Source organism: Hypanus sabinus, chromosome 4 (genome assembly GCF_030144855.1).
Source record: "Hypanus sabinus isolate sHypSab1 chromosome 4, sHypSab1.hap1, whole genome shotgun sequence".
NCBI classification, from domain to species: Eukaryota; Metazoa; Chordata; class Chondrichthyes; order Myliobatiformes; family Dasyatidae; genus Hypanus; species Hypanus sabinus.
The window spans coordinates 184,694,084-184,717,737 of NC_082709.1; the positions used below are offsets into that span (position 1 = coordinate 184,694,084).

General features: G+C 41.5%; 1 protein-coding gene across 1 annotated transcript in view; it reads left to right on the forward strand.

Moving 5' to 3' along the window:
• Positions 1–9,302, forward strand: part of LOC132393568 (E3 ubiquitin/ISG15 ligase TRIM25-like) — a 66,332-nt gene extending 57,030 nt beyond the window's left edge. The window contains exons 7-8 of the mRNA XM_059968995.1: positions 483–592; positions 2,460–9,302. Of these exons, the coding sequence (XP_059824978.1) occupies positions 483–592; positions 2,460–2,560 (211 nt within the window). The 3' untranslated portion in view covers positions 2,561–9,302. The remainder of the gene's footprint in view (positions 1–482; positions 593–2,459) is intronic.
• The last annotated feature ends 14,352 nt before the right edge of the window (positions 9,303–23,654 follow it).

Consider the following 23,654-nt stretch of genomic DNA (forward strand, 5'->3'; position numbering starts at 1 on the left):
GGGTGGGGGGCAGGGGTATCAACGGAGGTCAGTGAGTTGGTCAGTGAGTCATTACAAGGGTAATGACTGTCCCAACCCGGTGATGTGTGACCGAAGGCTCCTGGACCTTCTTGATGGCAGCACTGAGAAGCGAGCATGGTCTGGATGATGGGGATTCTTGATAATAGATGCTGCTTTCCAGCAACAACGCTCCTTGCAGATGTGCCCAGTAGTGGGAAGGACTTATCAGTGGGCTGTATCCACTACATTTTATGGGCTTTTCCATTCATGGGTGTTGGTGTTTCCAGACCAGGCTGTGACACAAACATTCAGGATACTCTCAGAAAGCAGTACATGAAATAAACTTCCCTGGATTACTCCATCTACAAAGAGACTGGTGATGCAACACAGACAGGAGTTGTGTTTGTAATCACTTGCACTATTTCCACTTTCGGAATATCAATGAACTGTTAATGAAGGCAATGTTTACTCTTGCATTACAGAGCCACAGAGCCAAAGCGTGTAACCCTGAACGTGTCTGCTGTCAGGACTGTTATCCAGAATAAATTTAGGGAATACCAGAGGTACCAGACGACCATTCTGCAGGCACTAGGTAAGGAAACGTGAGGCACGTTAGCATAAAAACTCATTCCCTGAAGCTCAATTGTATGACGTATGTAACAAGTGAATCAGTAAGCAGCAACATAAACAAATGAACTCTCTAATTCTCCCACCACGTCATATGCAACTGCTGACTTAGTGTGGCTCTTTCTTTCAGTGTAACCCCTCCCTCACTTTAACAATTCTCTCTGTAACCCCTCTCTCGGTATAAACCCCTCTCTTGGTGTGACCCAGTGTAAACTATTGTTTACCCAACAGTTCAACGTGCACAAGCTCTCTCTCTCACTAACAAGGGATAGAGAGATAGCACCTGTTTTCACAGTGATAGGGGAGACTGACCGTTGTTGGTATGATATCATTGTTCGAGCTCATAGGACTAGATGTGTCAATCCCTTTGATAAGCAGATACTAACTTGGGTCATAGCATAGAGATCTTGAGGTGGGGTTTGGTGGATGGCAGATGCTTCCCAGGGGTCATCAGGTGGGCACTCCCTCTTAGATGTTTTGTCAGTTTAAGCTCACTACATCTCCAGAGGGCTCAACAGTGTGACCTGGCGTCTCGGGTGCACCCATTTCACATCTGGCCACCAATTTTAGGGCCCAGCTGCCGTCATTCCTCTTCATCCATAACCAGTGGCTGCTTCGCTCGGCTGCCTCTGAGAGATTTGTTATAGCTCACTGCTGGCATTGGCCTCTGACTCCCAATCCCCTCAGCAAACTGACCATGTAGGTAGCCATAAGCCCTTTGCAGCCAACCTCTGCAGGGAAATCTGCACCTTCCATCCATGCTGCCGGGCATCTGCGGCCAGCTCAGCACATTTTACAAGTTTCCGCTCGTACTCCTCGCAGGCTGTGTCTTCCCAGGGCGCTCTGAGCGCCGAGATTACTACAGCCTTCAGACTGCTGGACTGCAAGACCAAATCTGGTCTGAGAGATGGTAGTGGTTATCTCCAGGGTAAATATTGGCCTTCTGTCAAGGTTGACAGCCATTTTCCAGTCACGAGCAGGCTCCAGTATGCCTGACTCCAACCATGTTACTGAGGGTGGCACTGTCTGTCCTTGTTGGACAAAGAGGAAGGTGGTTCTTCCAGTCATATGGGACTTAGGGTTGTTGTTCAGCCTTTGCTTCTCCACAATGGATGCCAAACATTTGAAGACCTTGTTGTGCCTCTGTGTGTATCTTCCTTGAGTGGAGCTTACTTTGCAAGATGAGAGGATGTACTTGAGGTTTACTGTTCTTCCACAGAGTGGACAAGCTGGGTCTTCACCGAGCCACTGGTTCAGATTTTTGGGAGTTAGGGGAACATAAACTGCTTTTATAAGGAAGCTAATCTTTCTTCCTTCTGTTTCCCGCAAGTCTTTCCAGCTGAATTTTCTTTTCTCAATGTATTCCCACCTTGTCCACTGCCCCTGTTTTGCCTGAGACACTGCTCTTACATACCTTGTCTGTTCCTCCTGTCGCTGGACTTCCTCCACCATCATAACTCGCTTTTGCTCTTGTGTTGATGCCTTTTGACAAATGGGCCTATTTAAGCCTACGCCAAGGCCCCCTCTTCCAGACTGCACCCGGCCCATCAGGTTCATTCTCCTCTTCTATCAGATTCCCTCTTCTCCAGCCCTTTGCCTTTTCTACCCACCTGGCCTCACCTATCACCTTCCTTCCCCTCCCCCAATACTTTTATCCTGGCATCTTCCTCCTTCCTTTCCATTCCCGAAGAAGAACCTCGGCCCAAAATGTTGACTGTTTATTCTTTTCCATAGATGCTGCCTGACCTGCTGAGTTTCTCCAGATTTCAAATGCTTCCGTTTATTATCAGAGAATGTTTCCAGTGTCCAACCTGAATTATTTGTCTTTGCAGAAATCTATGAAAAGCAGAAGAACCCCAAATACAATGAACATCAGAAAAATGTTAGAACTCCAAAGCCTGCTGTCCCCCCTCGCCCGCCAAAGCAGCAGTAAGAATCAACGCATCAACCACCTCCCTCTCCCCACCCGTTTCAGAAAAAAGCGTCAGTGCCCTCCAGCAAGCAACAGCAAAGCACCCAACGAGAGACTATGATCTGCAATCAACAAAAACTGTTGTTTACCCAGCAGTTCAACACAGACAAGCTTTCTCTCACTAACAAGGGACAGAGAGGTATCACCTCTTTTCACAGTGACAGGGGAAAGTGACTGTCATTGTTACAATATTACAGTCTGTTGTGTTGCTTTTGTTCCGAGATTGGGAGATCCTCCAGCAGCAAACTCACCCACCATTGACAGAAAGAGAAAGTGCGATTGTTCAGCGACAGACTTCCATCCATACATCTGCCCATACATCTTGTGCCTGTTACTCTGCATTTCCACTATCTGATGATTTTGTCTTGATTTTATCTTTTGTATGGTCTTCTTTTCAGTGTGCTCTTAGATAGAACCATAGAACATTACAGCACAGAAGCAGGCCCTTTGGCCCTTCTTGACTGTGCTGAACCATTTTTCTGCCTAGTCCCACTGACCTGCACCTAGGCCATATCCCTCCATACCCCTCTCATCCATGTACCTGTCCAAGTTTTTCTTAAATGTGTTACGTCTCTGGCAACAATGATAATAGAATTGAGTCAGGTTTTATAAACAAACATAAACATTTATTAAACTCTGCTCAACAGAAATGAAAAGTAAACTGTGACAAGATCTGAAGGATTAACCAAAGTGGACTGTTCCTTTTAAAAGGAACAGCATGTGTGCTATTTCAGCAATGGAAAGAGAAAGTCTGTGAGTTGGCTTGGAAACTGAAAGGTGGAACTATAATGCAAGACACCAAGGAAGACACTGGTTGAGCTTTGTGTGCCCACGACATGGGTGAGGTTTTTGCTCACAGTATGGACGAAACCGGTGGAAAGCTATCGGTGTGTTTAACCCTTGCCTGGGTTGATAGGGGTACCACGTGGAAATGGCATTTTCTTTTTCTGGTCACAGTCGGTGTCTAAGTTTTGGGAGCAAGAGGATGATGTGGAAGATTGGACTGCATCAGCACTCGGAAGACAAAACTCTTTCTTTTTCTCTCTCTCTCTCTCCCCCCAACTCTACTCAATTCAAATTCCAGAACTGAAGTGACCTCTTACCATACCACCGTAAGACTATCATCTAGTCACCTGAGCTGGGAGAAGCTTGGGAACATTATTTACTCACTTATATATGCATATACTCTAACCTGTTTGCCTTATCTTGTTTCATATTACTTTATCACGTAGTTACTAACAAAATAATCTTTATAATGGAAGACTCAGACTCCAGGTGTGTCCATTTCTGCTGGTCCCTATTAACCCGTTACGGGGTATGTAGCAAAACAAACAACTAACTTCACTGGAAGTTAACTGCTAAACGGCAACTTAACAAACAGCCAAACTCTGGAATAGATCTTAAAGTGGTAAATTCAAAAGTCCAAGTAATTTACAGTCAGTAAGGAGAGACTTTACTACAACAATTTCTCCGAAGAAAATGACGAATCTGCTGATCACAGTCGAGATATGCCTTGTCCAAAGGATTCATGACAAAGGAAATAAAAATGGCTTAAACTGACCTTTCCTTTGGTGAATGAACTTCCTGCTCTTACAGCCAGGGGTTATCTCAGGTGCAGATCACTATTTCTGAATGAAAATTCAATAAGGTCAATCCTTCATAAAACCGCTGAACGACACCAACTTTACTCGATCCTTTGGGTTCCCGTACTTTGGTAAAATCTTCACTCTCCAGGACTTAGATTTTAAAATTAAATCAAAGGTACTTCAAACAAAACTGGCAGTGACTGGTGAAACCGCCGGCACAACAATTCTGTACCTTACAATAGAAAGTAAAACTCAACTTTAGAACAAAACTGCATCACGAGACAAATACGCAGCATAACGGAGTAGCTGACGAATTAAATAACAAATCAACTGCGTAACAACAGGGGTTTTCCATTATATACCTGTTGAGAATATGTTATGTGACCTCACACTGGTGGGAAAATTACATCACCCCACCATCACAAGACAATTACATCATGCTCACCAGATACTCAATTACATCATTGTCATAAGACAGTCACAAGATACCCACGGGATAAGTAACACCTCCCTCCAAAAAAAAAGAGAAAATTTTGGTCTTGTTTGAGCAACATTTTAGCAACTATCTATTTACAAAAAAAATACAAATATATAAAATCTACAACATACACAATATACACAGTATTATCATACAGCACCTTTACAAACTAATATATGGTAGGAGTATTACAAACGTTAAAATACCGCTCTGTAAATAAATTACATTGTACATTGAACATCTAGATGGACAATCAGCAATCACATTATCTTTGCCTTTAATATGAATTATCAAAATATTATGCTCCTGTAACATCAAACTCCAATTTAGTTTTGTTTTTCATCTTACTCAAAAATACTAACGGATTATGATTGGCGTAAACTATGAGTGGTTTCTGAGTTGTACCAACATGCACAAAATGTTGTAAAGCCCAAACAAGGGATAATAATTCCTTTTCTATAGTTGAATAGTTCCTTTGATGCCCATTAAATTTCTTAGAAAAGTAGGCTACTGGATGCTCGACCTTGTCACCCTCATTCCTTTGCAGTAATACTGCTCCTGCAGCCTCATCACTCGCATCTACAGTTAATGAAAATGGTTTTTCAAAGTCAGGTGCCCTGAGCACAGGTTGATGACATAGCAGAGTTTTCAATTTCTCAAATGCTTTCTGACAAAGCACTGTCCACACAAACGTTTCATTTTTCTTCAAGAGGTTAGTTAAATTAGCAAAATTCTTACAAAATTTTCGGTAATATCCTACGATTCCCAAGAATCTTCTGAGAGTCTTTTTAACAGTTGGAGTGGGTACCTCTAAATTGCCCGAACTTTTGCCTGAACAGGAGCTACCTTACCTTGACCCACAACATAACCAAGCTAAGTCACAGTGGCATGACAAAATTCACTTTTAGCAAAGTTAATAGTTAAGTTAGCTTTTGAAAGCCTTTCAAATAGTTTCTCCACCACAGTAATATGTGCTTCTCAAGTATCATTTCCTGTAACTAAATCATCAATATAGGCATCTGTATCTTTTAACCCATGAATCACAGAATTAATCATCCACTGGAAAGTACCTGGGGCATTCTTCATCCCAAATGGAAGAACATTATACTCATATAACCCAGATGGGGTTACAAATGCAGAAATCCCTCTACCTCTATCCGTCAATGGAACACACCAATACCCTTTTAACAAATCAATCTTTATAAGGAACTTTGTTCTTCCGACTTTATCCACACAATTTCCACATATTGTGCTTGCACACACACACACAATTATAATTTACAGTATATTTTATCTATTGCATTGTACTGTTGCTATAAAGCAACAAATTTCACGACATTTGTCGGTGATAATAAACTGATACTGAGTTAGGGCAAGTGTTATTTCTAAATATAACAGAAATTGGGCACTGGAAGTATAGGTTACAAAGCCTGTGCATTTTAAGTTTGCTTTTGGTTTCTGTTGCATAGTTGCACTGAGTGACACATTCCTTGTCACTTCTCTCCTTTGCCAATCACTTAATTCTATCTCCCAGTTCACCAACCCACACTAACGCAAACCAGTTTCCTCTCTATTCTGTCTGCAGCATTAATGATTTTAAATATCTATTGGATCTCCTTGCACCCTCTTTGCTTCTAAAAAAATACCTCTGCTTCCTCCAATCTAAGCTGCAGTGTTTTATTACCAGAGTTTGTGTTTGTAGTTTGCAAGTTTTGCTTCTTCTTAATAGTCAGGGCATTAAAGGATATGTATGGCAAGAAGGCAGATGTCTGGGGTTGACTGAGATCTGGGATCAGACATGAAGGAATGGTGGAGAATTGATGGGCAGAATGGCCTAAATCTGCTCCTATGTCTTAAGGTCTTTTTTGTGCAGGGGTTGGGTTGATATCTTGTCTTTTGAGGACTACTATGTTTTTTCTATATTTCATGGCTATCTGGAGAAGATGAATCTCAAGAGTTGTATTCTGCATACATGCCTTCATAATAATATAAACTTTTGAGAGATCTTTTCACAAGGCATCATTGATGTTGGCATGTTGGTCTGTTTTATTTCTGGTTAAGTTCCCAAGCAGGTGATACTGTGCCTTATTTAGTTTCGCAAGAATCAAAGTCTTGCAATGATACAGAAGACTACAGGCACCAGTAATTTCTTTTGTAATAGTATTTCTTTCATTATTAAAATTGAAGAATGACAAGAAATCTTCAACAAAAAGACTTCATAGTATTTACAAAGTACCAATGAAGGAATGAGTGCAATGGCATAACTTAAAGAATAGCAGAAAGAGACCATTCAGCCCCTTGTGTTCAATTCTATCATGTTTGATCCTCTACCTCCTTGCAGAATCAAAACCAGGTTTAACATTACTGGCCTGTACTTCTTTTGACGTTATACATGAATGATTTGGATGATGGAATTGATGGCCTTATGGCCAATTTTGCAGATGATGTGAAGTTAGGTGAAGGGATGATTAGTGTCGAGAAAGCAGGGAGTCTGCAGAAGGATTAGATTTGGAGAACAGTTAAAGGATTGGCAGATGGAATATTGTGTAGGGAAGTATATGATCATGCACTTCGGTAGAACGAATAAAGTTATGGACTAATTACTAAATGGAGAAAAATTTAAAAACGAGTCAGAGGTGCAAAGGGACTTGTGAGTCCTTGCTCAGGATTTCCTGAAGTTTAACTTGCAGGTTGAGTCAGTGGTAAGGAATGCAAATGCAATATTAGCATTTGTTTCAAGAGGACTAGAATACAAGAGCAAGGATATCAGTAGCTGTAGTATTTTCAGCAGCTTTGAGCTCCTCACCTAAGAAAGGATGTGCTGGCATTGGAGAGCCCGGGGAGGTTCACAAAAATGACACAATAAATGAAAGGGTTAACCCTTTCATTATACACAGTGCATTTGATGGCTTTGGGCACGTTCTTGCTGGAGTTTAGAAGAATGAGGGGGTATCTCATTGAAACAAAACAAATAGAAAGATATGGATAGACTGGATGTAGGAAGGATGTTACCTATAGTGGGGACATCTAGGACCCACAGGCACAATCTCAGAATAGAGCGACATCCATTTAGAAGAAATGAGGAGGGATTCCTTTAGGCAGAGTCTAGAATCTGTGGAATTCATTGCCACAGATGGCAGTGGGAGCCCAGTCATTAAGTATATTTAAAGCAGAGGAAGATATGTTCTTAATTAGTCAGGGTATTGAAGGGTTCAGGGAGAAGTCATGAGAATGGGATTGAGAGGGATAATGAATCAGCCATGATGGAACAACAGAGCCAAATGGCCTAATTCTGCTCCTGTGTCATATGGTATTATATCACAATAAAAAAAATAATCATACAAAAGAAATAGTAAGGTGCTGTTAATGAACCAGAAATCAGATGGTAGAGGGAAAGAAGCTGCTCCTAAATTTTCCACATCCTCCTTGGAGAGAGAGTTCTGAAGATTCACCTATTGAAGAATTTTCTGATAGGTTGATATGCAGCCGTGAAGTTTAACTGCCCCTAAGAAAAAATTCCATCCATTCCCTCCTCCTTGATGAAATAATTTCTTTCAGTTCTGATGAAGGGCCTTGGACTCAAAGTATCAATTATCTTTTTCCACAAACACTGCCAGGCCTCCTTGCCTCCTGTATTTTCTGTTTTTATTTTGAACGTGTCCAGTGTCTACAGCCTACAAGCCCCAATATTTTGTTAATACTTTATTGATAGAGCGTATTTTAAGTTTCACTCTGATTGTAGGAGCTTCATGCAATTAAGCTTCCTCATAAAATTATATATGGGAAAAGTGCATTTATTACACAGGAAAGTCCCACAAGTAAATCAGGTAAACAGCTTTTCTTTTTGATAGAAATTCATTTTGCATCCTGGAACATTTTATTAAGTTTCATTAATATTTCCCAGATAGGGCTGCTCCATGTACAAGCAGGTCTACATTTTAGCCCAGAACAATACTCCCTGAATAACCCAATGCCTTTGTATTTCCAGCTTGAATTTATGACCTATTGAATAGACGGTCCAAACTACTGATTTTGCCGAACTAACCCAATGGACTGAAGTGATAGAATTTCTAGTATTTTTTCTGGCAATGTTTACATTTCCTTCTGTATAAAAGAGCTTTTGGCTATTAGTCTTCATAAATCAAACTGCATCTGGGAGGTTTGGACTGGCAATGCCATCTCCTCCATCACCACAGGCGCACCACAAGGCTGCATGCTTAGCCCCCTGCGGGACCCACTTTACATTTATAACCATGTAGCTAAGCACAGCTCCAGTGCCATAGTCAAGTTTGCTGATGAAACCACTATCTTCTTTTCTCACTGCTGCTATCAGGACTCAAACCTCCAGGTTCACGATCAGTTATCAACCATCAGGCTCTTGAACTAGAGGGGACAACTTCACTTGCCCCATCACGAAATGTTTTGACAACTGATGGACTCACTTTCATGGATTCTCCGTCTCAAGTTCTTGATGCTTATTGCTTATTTTGTTATTATTGATTGCTTTCTGTATTTGCATAACTTGATGTCTTGCACACTGGTTGGACACTCAAGTTGGTGCAGTCTTTCATTGACTGTTGTGGTTGTTCTATGGATTTATTGAGTATGCCCACAATAAAATGAATCTTAAGATTGTGTATATCTGTGTACTTCAAACTTTGTTGAATTTGTACAAGATATTGGTCAAGCCTAGTTTGGAGTACCCTGTGTATTTCTGGTTTCTTGCCTACAGGAAAGATGTTAATCAGATTGAAAGAGTACAGAGAAGATTTACAAGCATGTTGTTGGAAATGGTGTTGTTGAATTATAGGGAAAGGTTGAGGGGATATTTGATAAAGTATGTAAACCTATGGAGGTGTATCGATGTGGAAAATGCCTGCTTGTATTTACCCTTAATGTTGAGTGAGACCAGTATTAGAGGTCATGGGTTAAGGATGAAAGGTGAAGTGTTTAGAGAATGAGGGAGAACTGCTTCACTCAGCAAATGGAGAGTACAATGAGCTGCCAGCGGTAGTGGTGAATATTCAATTTAAACATTTAAGGGAAGGTTAAGTACATGGATGGTTGGGCTGGGGGGGGGAAAGAAAGATTACAGAGAGCTATGCAGGTGTAGTGTGATAGGACAAGGCAGAATAATAGCCGAGCATTAACTAGATGGATCGAAGGTCATGCTTCAGTGCTGCAGCACAGACTCTAAAAATCTACCAAAGTAAAATTTATTATCAGAATTCATGTACGTCGCTACATACAACCCCAACCCTAATTTTCTGTGGGCATACATAGCAAATCTAAACAGTAACTGTAAGCAGGATCAATGAACAAGAAATTGTGCTAATGCAAATATAAATAGCAATAAAAAATGTGTATGAAATAACAAGGTAAAGAGCCCTTAAAATAAGACCATTGATTGAGGGCACACCAGAAATAGAATGTGTAGTTATCCCCTTTCGTTCAAGAGCCCAATGGTTGAGGGGTAGTAACTGTTCTTGAAGCTGCTGGTGCGAGTCCTGATACACTTCTACCTTCTACCTGAAGAGAGCAGTGAGAAAAGAGCATGGCCTGGGTGCTGAGAATCTTTCATGCTGGATGCTGATTTTCTACAGCAATGATTCATGATGAACTGGGCATTTTCTGCGCAAAAGGCATTGGTGTCAATTTGGAGCAAGGCTGCTGCGAGTGAACTGCTGATTTTTCAGAGTGAAAGGAGTTTTTTCCTACTCGGGTTAAAGAAAGGCGAGACTGCACCAGCACATGACGTCAGCCAGTAACGTGCAAAAGATTTAAAGAGACCACCATATCCAGCAGGCAGTGGAATGAGAGGCAGCAGAGTGGCAGGGCTTTGGCTGAATGGGCTTAGGTTGAAATGGGACGAGGCGAGGTAGGAAGTATGTGTGAGGCCAGTTTTCTGTGCTCAGTGTCAGATGCGCGGGGTCCTGGAGTCTCCCAGCCTCTCGGATGGCCACATCTGCACCCGGTGTGTCGAGCTGCAGCTCCTGAGGAACCAAGTTAGGGAACTGGAGATGCATCTCAATGACCTTTGCCTGGTCAGAGAGAAATGGAACGGAACGGCCTGGTCGTTGTCCTTGCACTATTCCACAAGATGATGCACCTCGAGCCTGTAGGCTGCTTCGTCCTTGTCCGAGATCAGGCCAACCACTGTGGTATTGTCTGCCATTTCAATTATGGTGTCGGAGGTGTAGATGGAGGTAGTGGGGGTGTGCTTACCAACTCTGCCTTGCTGTGGTCGGTCTGTGAGAAAGTGTATGGAGCATGAGGAAATAGCAGAGCTACTTATAACATAACCATATAACAATTACAGCACAGCAACAGGCCATCTCGGCCCTTCTAGTCCATGCCATACACTTACTCTCACCTAGTCCCCTGACCAGCAAACAGCCCATAACCCTACATTCTTTTCCTGTCCATATACCTATTCAATTTTACTTTAAATGACAATACTGTACCTGCCTCTACCACTTCTACTGGAAGCTCATTCCACACAGCTACCACCAAGTAAAGAAATTCCCTCTCATGTTACCCTTAAACTTTTGCTCCCCAACTCTCAACTCATGTCCTCTTGTTTGAATCTCCCCTACCCTCAATGGAAAAAGCCTATCCATGTCAACTCTATCCCCATAATTATAAATACCTCTATCAAGTCCCCCCTCAACCTTCTACGCTCCAAAGAATAAAGACCTAACTTGTTCAACCTTTCCCTTGTAACTTAGGTGCTGAAACCCAGGTAACATTCTAGTAAATCTCCTCTGTACTCCATTTTGTTGACATCTTTCCTATAATTCGGTGACCAGAACAGTACATAATACTCCAAATTCGGCCTCACCAATGCCTTGTACAATTTTAACATTACATCCCAACTCCTATACTCAATGCTCTGATTTATAAAGGCCAGTATACCAAAAGCTTTCTTCACCCCCCCTAGCCACATGAGATTCCACCTTCTGGAAACTACATACCATTATTCCTAGATCACTCTGTTCTACTGCATTCAATGCCCTACCATTTACCCTATTTGGATTAGTCCTACCAAAATGTAGCACCTCACACTTATCAACATTAAAGTGGTCTATCTGCCATTGTTCAGCCCACTCTTCTAACTGGCCTAAATCTCTGCAAGCTTTGAAAACCCAATTCATTATCCACAATGTTGCCTATCTTATCATCTGGATACTTACTAATCCAACTTACCACCCTACCATCCAGATCATGTACATGACAAACATTGGACCCAGTACAGATCCCTGAGGCACACCACTAGTCACCAGCCCCCAACCTGACAAACTGTTATCCACCACTACACTCTGGCATCTCCCATTCAGCCACTGTTGAATCCATTTTACTACTTCAGTATTAATACTCAATGATTGAACCTTCCTAACTAACCTTCCATGTGGAACCTTGTCAAAGGCCTTACTGAAGTCCATATAAACATCCACTGTTTTACCCTTCTCAACTTTCCTCATAACCTCTTCAAAAAATTCAGTAAGATTTGTCAAACATGACTTTCCACATACAAATCCATATTGACTGTTCCTATTCAGACCCTGTCTATCCAGATAATTATATATACCATCTCCAAGAATACTTTCCATTAATTTGCCCACCACTGACGTCAAACTGACAGGCCTATAATTGCTAGGTTTACTCTCAGAACCCTTTTTAAACAACGGAACCACGAGCAATACGCCATCCTCTGGCACCATCCCCGTTTCTAATGACATTTGAAATATTTCTGTCAGAGCTCCTGCTATTTCTACACTTCCCTCAAGGTCCTAGGGAATATCCTTACAGGATCTGGAGATTTATCCACTTTTATATTCCTTAAAAGTGCCAGTACTTCCTCCCCTTTAATCTTCATAGTTTCTACAACTTCCCTACTTGTTTCCCTTACTCAAGTCAACATACTTCTTAGTGAAGAGTGAAGAAATTGTTCAAAATCTCCCCCATCTCTTCTGGCTCCACACATAGCTGTCCATTCTGATTCTAAAGGACCGATTTTATCCCTCACTATCCTTTCGCTAATATAACTGTAGAAACCCTTTTGATTTATTTTCACCTTACTTGCCAAAGCAACCTCGTATCTGCTTTTAGCTTTCCTAATTTCTTTAAGATTCCTCTTACATTCTTTATATTCCTTGAGCACCTCATTTACTCTATGCTGCCTATGTTTATTATAGATCTCCCTCTTTCCGAACCAAGTTTCCACTATCCCTTGAAAACCATGGCTCTCTCAAACTGTTAACCTTTACTTTCAAAGTAACAGGAACAGATTCTGTACCCTCAAAATTTCACCTTTAAATGACCTCCATTTCTCTATTACATCTTTCCCAGAAAATAAATTGTCCCAATCCACTCCTCCCAAATCCTTTTGCATCTCTTCAAAGTTAGTCTTTCTCCAATCAAAAATCTCAACCCTAGGACTAGTCCTATCTTTGTCCATAATTATATTGAAACTAATGGCATTGTGATCACTGGACCCAAAGTGCTCCCCAACATACCTGTCACCTGACCCATCTCATTCCCTAACAGGAGATCCAACACTGCCCCTTCTCTAGTTGGTACCTCTATGTATTGCTACAAAAAAAACCTATCTTGCACACATCTTACGAACTCCAAACTATCCATCCCTTTTACAGTATGGGCTTCCCAGTCTGTGTGGAATATTTAAAATCTCCTACAATCACAACCCTGTGCTAACTACAAGCATCTGCTATCTCCTTGAAAATTTGCTCCTCATTAGATGGTCTACAATACACTCCTAAAAGTGTTACTATACTTTCCCATTCCTCAATTCCACCCAAATAGCCTTCCTGAACGAGCCCTATAATCTATCCTGCTAAAGCACGGCTGTGAAATTCTCCTCTGAAAAGTGACAACACCTCTCCCTCTTGTCCCTCTGATTCTATCACACCTGAAGCAACAAAATCCAGGAATATTTAGTTGCCAATCACACGCCTCCTGCAACCATGTTTCACTAATAGCTACAACATCATCATATTTCCAGGTATCAATCCATGCTCATCTGCCTTTCTTACAATGCTCCTAGCATTAAAATAAATGCATTTAAGAAATTCTCCAGCTCTTCCTCTGTTCATCTCTAAAGGTGCAAACAACTTTACTATCTTTTTCTTCCTTCTCCCATACATCTGGTTCCCCTTCCCCCTTGTATCTAGTTTAAATCCACTGGAGCCTCTAGCAAAACTTCCTGCAAGAATAATTGTCCCCCCTTGACTACAGATGTAAACCATCCTGCTGGAACAGGTCCTTAATTTAATAAGGTCTAGAACTTAATAAATACTTTACTTCAGTATTCACTATGAAAAAAAATCTTAGTGATTGTAGTGACTTGCAGCAGACTGAAAAGTTTGAACTTTTAATATTAAGAAAGGATGTGGTGGAGTTTTTGGGAGGCATCAAGTTGGATAAGTCACCAGGACTGGATGAGATGTACCCCAGGCTACTGTGGGAGCCGAGGGAGGAGATTGCTGAGCCTCTGGCGATGATCTTTCCATCATCAATGGGGATGGAAGAGGTCCCAGAGAATTGGAGGGTTGCAGATGTTGTTCCTTTATTCAAAAAAGGGAGTAGAGATAGCCCAGGAAATTATAGACCAGTGAGTCTTACTTCAGTGGTTGGCAAGTTGAAGATCCTGAGAGACAGGATTTATGAACATTTGGAGAAGTATAATATGATTAGGAGTAGTCAGCATGTCTTTGGCAAGGGCAGGTCATGCCTTACGAGCCTGATTGACTGATCCTTCATAATAATCTTGAAACAAATGGTATTATGATCCTCTACACCAAGGGTTCCCAACCTTTAATGCCATGGAGCCTCACCATTAAACAAGGGATCTATGGGCCCCAGGATGGGAACCCATGCTCTGCCCCATTCTTTAATGGAAGATCGAGTATCACAATCCTTCTAGCTATGATCTATGTATCAATGAGCATATTTGACAAACTATTCCATCTAGTTTTACAGCATGGTAGTCTAAATCAATATGTGGGAAGTTAAAATCTTCCTAGTTCTGGCCTCACTAGCACGTGGCACAGGTAGTGATCTCAGGATTACAATCCTGGAGGCCCTATTCTTTAACTTGGCACCCAACTCCCTGAACTCACTTATGGAACCTGCGTTGAATCAATGGAACCTACATGGACCATGATTTCTGGCCGTTTCCCCTCCCACTTAAGAATGCAGCAGACGCTATCCGAGATATCTCAGACGGACACCTGGGAGGCAAATTACCATCTGGGAATCGCTTTCTCATCCACAGAGCATCCTCCATTCCCTTAACCACTGAGTCCCTCATCAATGCAGCTCACCTCTCATCCCCCTTTCCATTCTGAGATAAAGAGCCAGATTCAGTGCCAGAGATCAGACTGCTGTGGCTTTCCTCTGCTACCCCCTCCCCAATAGTATGCAAAGCAGTAGACTTGCTATTGAGGAACAGCCACAGGGGTACACTACACTTGCTACCTATCCCTATTCCCAATCCCTGCAGTCACCCAGTTAACTGAGTCCTGCACCTTGGGTATAACTACCTCCCCGCATCACCTTTTGATCAACCCCTCAGCCTCCCAAATGATCCGGAGTTCATCCAGCTCCATTTCCTTAATATGGTCTGTAAGAAGCTGCAGCTGGACGCTCTTCCTGCAGGTGTCATAATAGTGAGTAACTAAATATTTTGTTTTAAATATAAATAGGCTAAGAAGCCAGTGGAAATGAAGGATATTCAGGCTTCGTGTTGTGGTTAACCTGAGAAAACAATAGATTTGTTAATATCTTAACCATGAGGTTCTCAGATGCTGGAAATCCAGACTAACAAAATGCTGGAGGAACTCAGCCGGTCAGGCAATATCTATCGAGGGGAATAAATTGGAGACATTTCAGGTCGATCAGAAATCCACAAGCAATTCTGTAAATGCTGGATTTCTGGAGTAGCACAACATGCTGGTTGAACTCAACAGGTGAGAGAGGAAAGTAATAAAGAGTTGATGATTTGGGCAAAGACCCTTCATTCAGATCCCAATGAAGGATCTCAGCCTGAAATGTTGACTTTAGTCCTTTCCATAAATTTTGCCTGACCTGCTGAGTTCCTCCAGCAGTTGTGTCTGTTATATTTATTAACTCCTTGTGCAAGGCTGCTCTTCCAATGGCATAAGCTCAGTAAAGCTAGTATTGGCACAACTATATGGAATAATGAAACAGAAAATTGCAGGGACTAAACACTAGCATTTTGACATCCTCAAACCTGTTTAAATGCAGATCACCATAAAGTATAACTCTATGGGTTACCTCTGAAGAGCAGCACTTCAGCCTCTTATTTCGACTGCACTTGTGTAAAAATGACTGTTGACCTGCAGAAATAAATCAAGCTTCCTTTTCAAGTGTAGGGTATTGTAATTGCTTTCAAAGTAGCTATAAATCTTCACTTCACGCAATTCAACAAACTAACAGCAATGGATAGAGTTGAAAATTCTTGCACAATGTGTCTGACATGTTTAATGCAATTCATGTACATTTCTATTTGAGTGAAACTATACCACTTTAGTCATTTTGAATGTTACTTTGTTAATTATATTCTTTGTCCTTGTAGATTAGATGTTATTAACACGAAGCCTTGATTCTTTGACATGGGTTTCAATTCAAAGTAAATTTCATATTACAGTGCATATGGCACCACATACAACTGAGATTGGATTTGCTGTGTACACCTACAAGAAAATCAAATGAAAAAAATGAAATACCATACCCAGCAAGACAAACAATTCATGTGCAAAATATACCAAACTGTGCAAATACAAGAGAGGAATACTAAATGATCAATAAATAAATAATGAGAGATGAAGAGTCATTGAAAGCAAGTCCATTGTTTGTGGGAACAGTTCTGTGATGGGTCAAGTGAAGTTGAGTGAAGCCATCTGCTCTCATCAAGAGAGCTGAGGGGTAATAACTGAGGGGTAATAACTCTTCCTGAGCCTGGTAGTGGGGGTCCTGAAGCTCCTGTATGCTGATTCACCACCAACTGTGATTTGGCCTATGACAGTGGTGGTGTTGGCAAAGTTAAATGTGCTGTTGGAGCTGTGCTTAGTTAGAAGGGAAAGCAAAGAGCAGGGGGCTGAGCACACAGCCTTGAGGTGCACCTGCACTGATGGAGATTGTGGAGAAGTCATTGCCAATCTGAACTGGCTAGAGTATGCAAGTGAGGAAATTAAGAGTCCAATTGCACAAGGAGGTATTAAGGCCAAGGTCCTGAGGATTATTGATTGAAGGGAAGGTAGTATTGAATGCTGAGCAGTGGTGATAAAGGGCATCCTAACATATACATCTTTGTTGTCCAAGGTTGAGTGAAGAGCCAATGAAATGGCATCTGCTATTCACCTGCAGGCAAATTGGAGTAGATCCAGCTTCAGGCAATTGATAACCTTCGTCACTACAGTAATGTAGTTAGCACAACTAACAGTGACCTGGGCACATTTCCCATCACTGCCTGCAAAGAGTTTGTACGTTCTCCCCCGACTGCATGGGTTTTCTCCAGGTGTTCTGGTTTCCTCCCACAGTTCAAAGTTGTACTGGTTGTAGATTAATTGGTCATTGTAAGTTGTCCCATGATTAGGCTAGGGTTAGATCAGGGAATTGCTGGGTGGTATGGTTCAAATGGCCTATTCCATTCTGTAACTCAATTTTAAAAATACAAAAATATCTCAACACTTCACTGTGGATGCAAGTACTGCTAGACTGATGCCACATGATGTCTTCTTGATATTTCCTTGCTCCTTCCATCAGTAAACCCCTCAGTGACTCTGGGTTTTGTGCATCCTGCGACTAACAATATAAATCCTTACAAAACTAACCTTCTACTGTGTGGCAGATTACCTGTCAGACACCAGCCATCATTCTACTGCATTCCCACTAGTGCCTCTGTTGTCCTTCATGTATTTAAGGTCAGTCTTTGTCCTTTATATTTTAAAATCTAGATTTTGCTTGTTAGCTTTGGGCCTTGTGCAGCAAAGAAATCAAACAGGACTCTGCTGGGAGATCATTTGTTTCAGCTTATTTTCCTTCATGGTGTTCTTCACACCCTGAGGGACTTTAAAACCCTTCCAAATCATGTTGGCACTTTCCTTCATTTGGTTGCAATGCCACCATTTAAATCTATGTTATTAATTACAGCTTGTGATAATTCTGAGATTTTCCCAGCTCTGTCTAGAGATATACCCCCTTCACCAAGAAAGGACAGTACTTTAATACAATGATTCAATTTAGTAAAATTAATTTTGTTTGCAAGAACTAATAAATGGCTGTATGCATGGGGTGAAGTGACATTGTAAGATTCACTAATTCATATTTAATTTGATCCAACTCAAGAGGCTTGCTCATAACTGCAAGAAGCTGCCTTGCATACAAGCACAGTAGATATATCCATTAAGAGGCATCCAGTATAAATACAACACTTAGTTGATATTCGTTGTCTGGAGTCCTCCCAAGTGACTACACTGTTTTCTTTCTCATCTGTACTATACTATTGACTGAGAATTTGCTTTTTTCTCTTTGTGCATTCCATTTCTCTCATACCATAAGATTGTTACCTGCCAATTTCCCAAAATATCATGTTACTTTCAAAGAGATTTATTAGCTGTTGCTTTGTTTCAAAGTTCAAACACTCAAAGTAAAAAGTATATCACCATATACCACACTGAATTCATTTCTTGCAGGCATTTATAGCATATACAAGAAACTGTCAGTGAAAAACTGACCCCACCAGGATGGATAAATAACCAATGTGCAAAAGGGAACAACCTCTGCAAATACAAAATAATCATAATAATAACCTATAAATATTGAGAACTTGCATAACCGGTGAAGCAAGGCAGCCCAGAATTTTCCTGCAACACTGAAGGCCATAATTGAAAAGGACGACTATCCTGCTGAGCTAATCTTCAACATGGATGAAATAGGACTCTTTTGGAAAGGAACACCCTCTCATACTTTGATCTCCCAAGAGAGATGCATTTGGGTTCAAGGCTGCAAAGGACCAGTTAACTCTTATGCTAGGAGGCAGTGCTAAAGGGGGCATCCACACTAGATCAGATAATTTTGAGAACGCCGGTTTCGCGCAAAACGATAGGCGTCCACAATATGCTTTTTAAAAATATCTCCATCCGCATCAAAACAGATTTCGGCGGATCTCCTCCTACTGCATATGCGCAGGACACATCTACCAAAAACAAACGACACGTTTGGTGTCGAATCTCTGTGAAAGTGCACGTTTGTGTAGTTACAGACTGGAAAAGCTTAAAACGACAGACAGTTGTTGGCTCTCGCGCAAGGGAACTTAAGTTAAAAAACAAATACTGGAGCATACGGAGGCAACCGACAGCGGTGCACGGACAGATTGACCCGGCTGACAACAAACATTGAAAAACTGACCAACTCTGTTGCACTAATAAAGCACCTTTATCAATGTATAAAACATGTCTGCATCAGTGTTCTCTTGTATTTCCATACAATGTTACATTAGGCTGTTACACATCTATTGTCAGAGAAGTACTTGCATAAACCACCTTCATACAAGCAAGGACAGAAAACAGGGCAAAGTGAGTATACTTATTTATTCAGTAAGTTATGGGTCAAAGTATTTGGTGAGTACATTTCTAACCCCTCTGGCTGCAGTCTCATTGCCGTCTGTTCTAAAATTGTTAGGTTGCATTAAAGCCTATTATGCATCACTGAAATCCCCACCAGCAATGAAAGGTATTTTAAAGCCAAGTCTACCCAGTCATTTGGAAATCAAACAAGGAAGCTGTTTGCAAAGCTATTTTTAATAAAGCAAAGAGACATGACTTCCTGCTACCGGGAACTGCTTCATGAGAGGAAACTTAAGGCGGCCAAATCCCATTGCCTACTTTAAGAATTAGAGGACCCACGGCCTGCATCCTCACTGTTAATTGGGTTCATTTTAAGAGGTGGGCCTGACGTGATGTAGTTACATTAAGGGTTTTTAGCACACTGCGTTCAGGTTTTGGAGTTCAAAATGTGTCGGGTTTTTTCCTCTTAAACACAAGACTTCGATCATTTTATTTGCAAAAGTCTACAAGGGTCAATAACAATATTCCGGTGAACTAAATACACCTTCCCAAGATTCTCAAACTAGAAAAAAAACAGGTTCCCAGAACTGTCGGAGCCACCAACTGCAACCTCAGTCACCACAGAGACCCCAAAACTCGGGATTGCTTTACAGCCGCAAGTCTCAGCTGCCAAGCTTACCTTGACAGCAACGATGTTATCCCACAAAGAAAACCTCCACACTGACCAAATCCTTTAGCCTGAAATGGAACAAATTAACTTACGGTGTGTGTATAGTGGTTGTATTATAGAGTATACAGTCCAGATGCATTCTCTATTGAGTTGGATTTTATAGCTAAGCAGTGAGTGTTGTGCATTTAATATTTAAGTAATATTTGAATAATCTTGCAAACAGTATATATTTAAGCATTCTTGTTCACTTCAATAATTCATTACAGGTTATCTGTAACAATACATGAATTGCGAACATCACACCACCAGAATAGGCGCGCGACTTCTTTAAAGTAAACTCGAAGTTAGACCCGCACTCCCAGACTCCCGTGTCTTTGAAATAGTTTAATGCTTTGAAGTTACAAAACAACACACAAATGCCTCAGACTGCTGAAACAAGAGGTGAGTGCTCCAGCCCCTTGATCAGCTATAACCAGGTGATTGTTGAATGTCCTTTTTTCTATTGTTAAAAGTGGACGTGTATTCACCTTGGTAATGCCCAAGTAGCCTTTACGAGAAAGCGGTGATGTCATTTTGCCTGGGTGGAGTAGAACGAAGAGTTGCCATGTTCCAGAAGGAACGGTGTTTGAATGCTTTCCCAGGTTTGGCGAGGAAAGCTTTTCACGAGTAAATTGATCAGCGCTGGATTCTGCGATTGCCAAGTTCCTTGATTGGCCTACTAGCGTGAGCAGGGACAGCTCATTTCAACGTCTAGCCTATGTTTGGAAGTTAAGCATGTGTGCCAAAAACTGCCACTACCGTATTGGTTTTGTATATCGTATTGCATAAAAAAACAAAGACCTCTAAACTGGCCTGGTATGTGTTGGCGCGTGGATAAGGCATCAGAAATAGTAATCTGAAGGTCACTAGTTCGAGCCTCAGCTGAGGCAGCCTACTTGCGTCACTTAACAAGTCGTTAAGCTGCTTGGGTCCTAGTACCCAACAGTGGCTTAGAGGAGGGAAGGCTTGCAGCTTGGGCAACTGGAAACCTGCCAAGGCACAAATCCATAGTCTCACCAGACTAACTGATGCCTGGTACACAGCACAGGTCTTCAGTACTCAGTCAGCTACCCCATCTGGGCCAGATGCTTAGTCAGTTCATTCTTGAAGGATGCTGGCACAGACTGAAATCACAGGATCATCAGGGGCCATGGAATATTGAAGTTTCCCCCATTTTAACAGTCAAGGCAAGCATAAAAGACATTGAGCTCATCTGGGAGTGAAGTATTGTAATAACTACATCACTTGGTTTCACTTTGTAGGAGGTGAGAGCATTCAAGCCCTGCCACAGACTATTCAATTATTCCAGTTGAGTCCCGAATTGCCTCTTCAAATGAGATGGATTTCTGGAGATCATACCTTGATCTCTTGCATTTTACTGAGTCATGAGACATGAAACATCACTGGCCTGGCCCTCAGCAGTCTGTGGATCTGATCATTCAACCAGGGCTTCAGTTTGAAGACCCTGCATGATTTTGTGGGGACACATTCATCTGAAACTATTTTTATGAAGTCTGTGACAACCCAGGTATATTTGGTCCTCTGAGGACTTGAACACGGCCCAGTCCATTGACTTGCAGCAATTGTGCATCTGCTCCTCGGCCTACTGTGACCCCCCTTTTGTTGTTCCCATCTCTGGAGCCTTCCTCTTTAGCCCCTGCCTATACGCAAGTAAGAGGACAGCTGAGTAATCTGATATCCCGAAAGCATGGAACGATAGGGATTCTTTATCAGAATATAGCAGTGGTCGAGCGTATTGGTACCCTCTGGTGCTGCAGGTGATGCTTTGGCAAAGATTTCTTCAAGCAAACCTGACTGAAGTCCCCAGCAAGGATTTGCAAAGGCATGAACTGAATAATCACATGGATGTGGTGTTTGAAATAACAGGCAATTTCTCTTTTAAAAAAAAAACTAGTGCACATCAGGAGACCTGTCAAAGCTGATCTACATGAGCACAAACTTGATACAGCTATTACATTCTCAGCCAATGAGATTACCAGTAAAACTATTTTCATAACAGAATTGTGGCTATATGAAGACTCAATTAAGTAACAGACTAGGTCATGATTACCAAGTGAAAGAGTTGTCCACAGGTCCAACAGTAAATCCAATTTTCAATTACAGCAATTACAATTATAACAACTCAATTATAACATGATTAATGAAGTTTCTGAACCTTGGACATCATTACTACTACATGTTGCTACTTCTAGGCTTTGTCTGCAGTTACCTGTCATCATATTAGCATAATGACATCTCCACTTACTAGTTATTAGCCCTCAGTTCTTTAACCTACAACAATTAAGACAGAGGAGGCAGCTAATGATAAACAAAAGATTCTGCAGATGTTAGAAATCCAGGGCAACACAAAAGACTGGAGGAACTCAGTAGGACAGGCAGCATCTATGCAAATGAATGAATAGTCAAAATTCTGGGCCAATACCACACAGGTATTTTTGTTTGCTGATGTCAACACTCAGTGCCTACTTAACATTGGCATTTGGCAGTTTGTAACCTGATCAGGCTCACAATGGAGATCTCTTGGCAAGTAGGACAGTTGGCACTTAGATATTCCAGGTTGGGGGATCAAGAGTGTGACAGGACTGCTACATCCAAGCACCACAAAGACCATCATGAAATACAGTCTCCTACCTTTCACCTTCTCCAATTTAGCAGTCCAGTCCATATTGTGTATCAAGTCATCCTCTCGTTTTACCGATGTATCCAGCAAAGTAGTTTCGTGAGCCATCTTCAGCATTCTGTTATGTACTATTCAGTCATGCCTTCCAATATAAAGCAGCAAACTACAGATTCACAGTAGATCACATAATAAAAGCATTGATAATTTTGCTTGCAAGGGGAGGTATACCACCAGCCAAGTTTCATCTGGAAATATAGCTCTGATCATCTGCTTAAAGACAAGTACTTTTATAACTTCTTTTACTGTTAAAGGTCTAGATTGGTTAGAGTTTGTGAAATGTGTTCAGGAAAGTTTTCTAAATCAATACATGGATGAACCAACTAGGGAGGATCCAATACTAGATCTCCTATGAGTTAGAGCAGGTGATGGAAGAGTGTCTAGGGCAGGGGTCAGCAACCTTTACCACTGAAAGAGCCATATGGACCAGTTTCCCACAGAAAAGAAAACACTGGGAGCCACAAAACCCATTTGACATTTAAAATGAAATAACACTGCATACAACGTTATTTTTTGCCTTTATGCTATGTATAAACAAACTATAATGTGTTGCATTTATGAAATTGATGAACTCCTGCAAAGAAAACGAAATTACATTTCTGCATGCAACAAAAACATTTTGAACTCCAAAAAAAGACGTTGGGTTGAAGGTTACTCCATAGTTAGCCTACCTTGGATCAAAAAATTAAAAGAAATCGCGCACTGGCGGGTGTCAGGCATTGGCGGTGGTGATGTATATTAATAGCGATAAAAGACACGTTGTAGCGGTGTGCTACACGCTGCGCTAAAATAACGACACGGAGTCAGTAAACTGCAGTTAAAGATAACTTTATTCGAACTAAACAGCCTTGCTTTAAAGCCTCCCTCAACCCACCCCCCGTGGGCGCGGACGCTCCAAAAGACACGTACTCAAACCCCCGTAGGCTATCTCCCTTAGCCGGAACGGTGGCTAATTGTGAGCCGGTTCGGATGTGC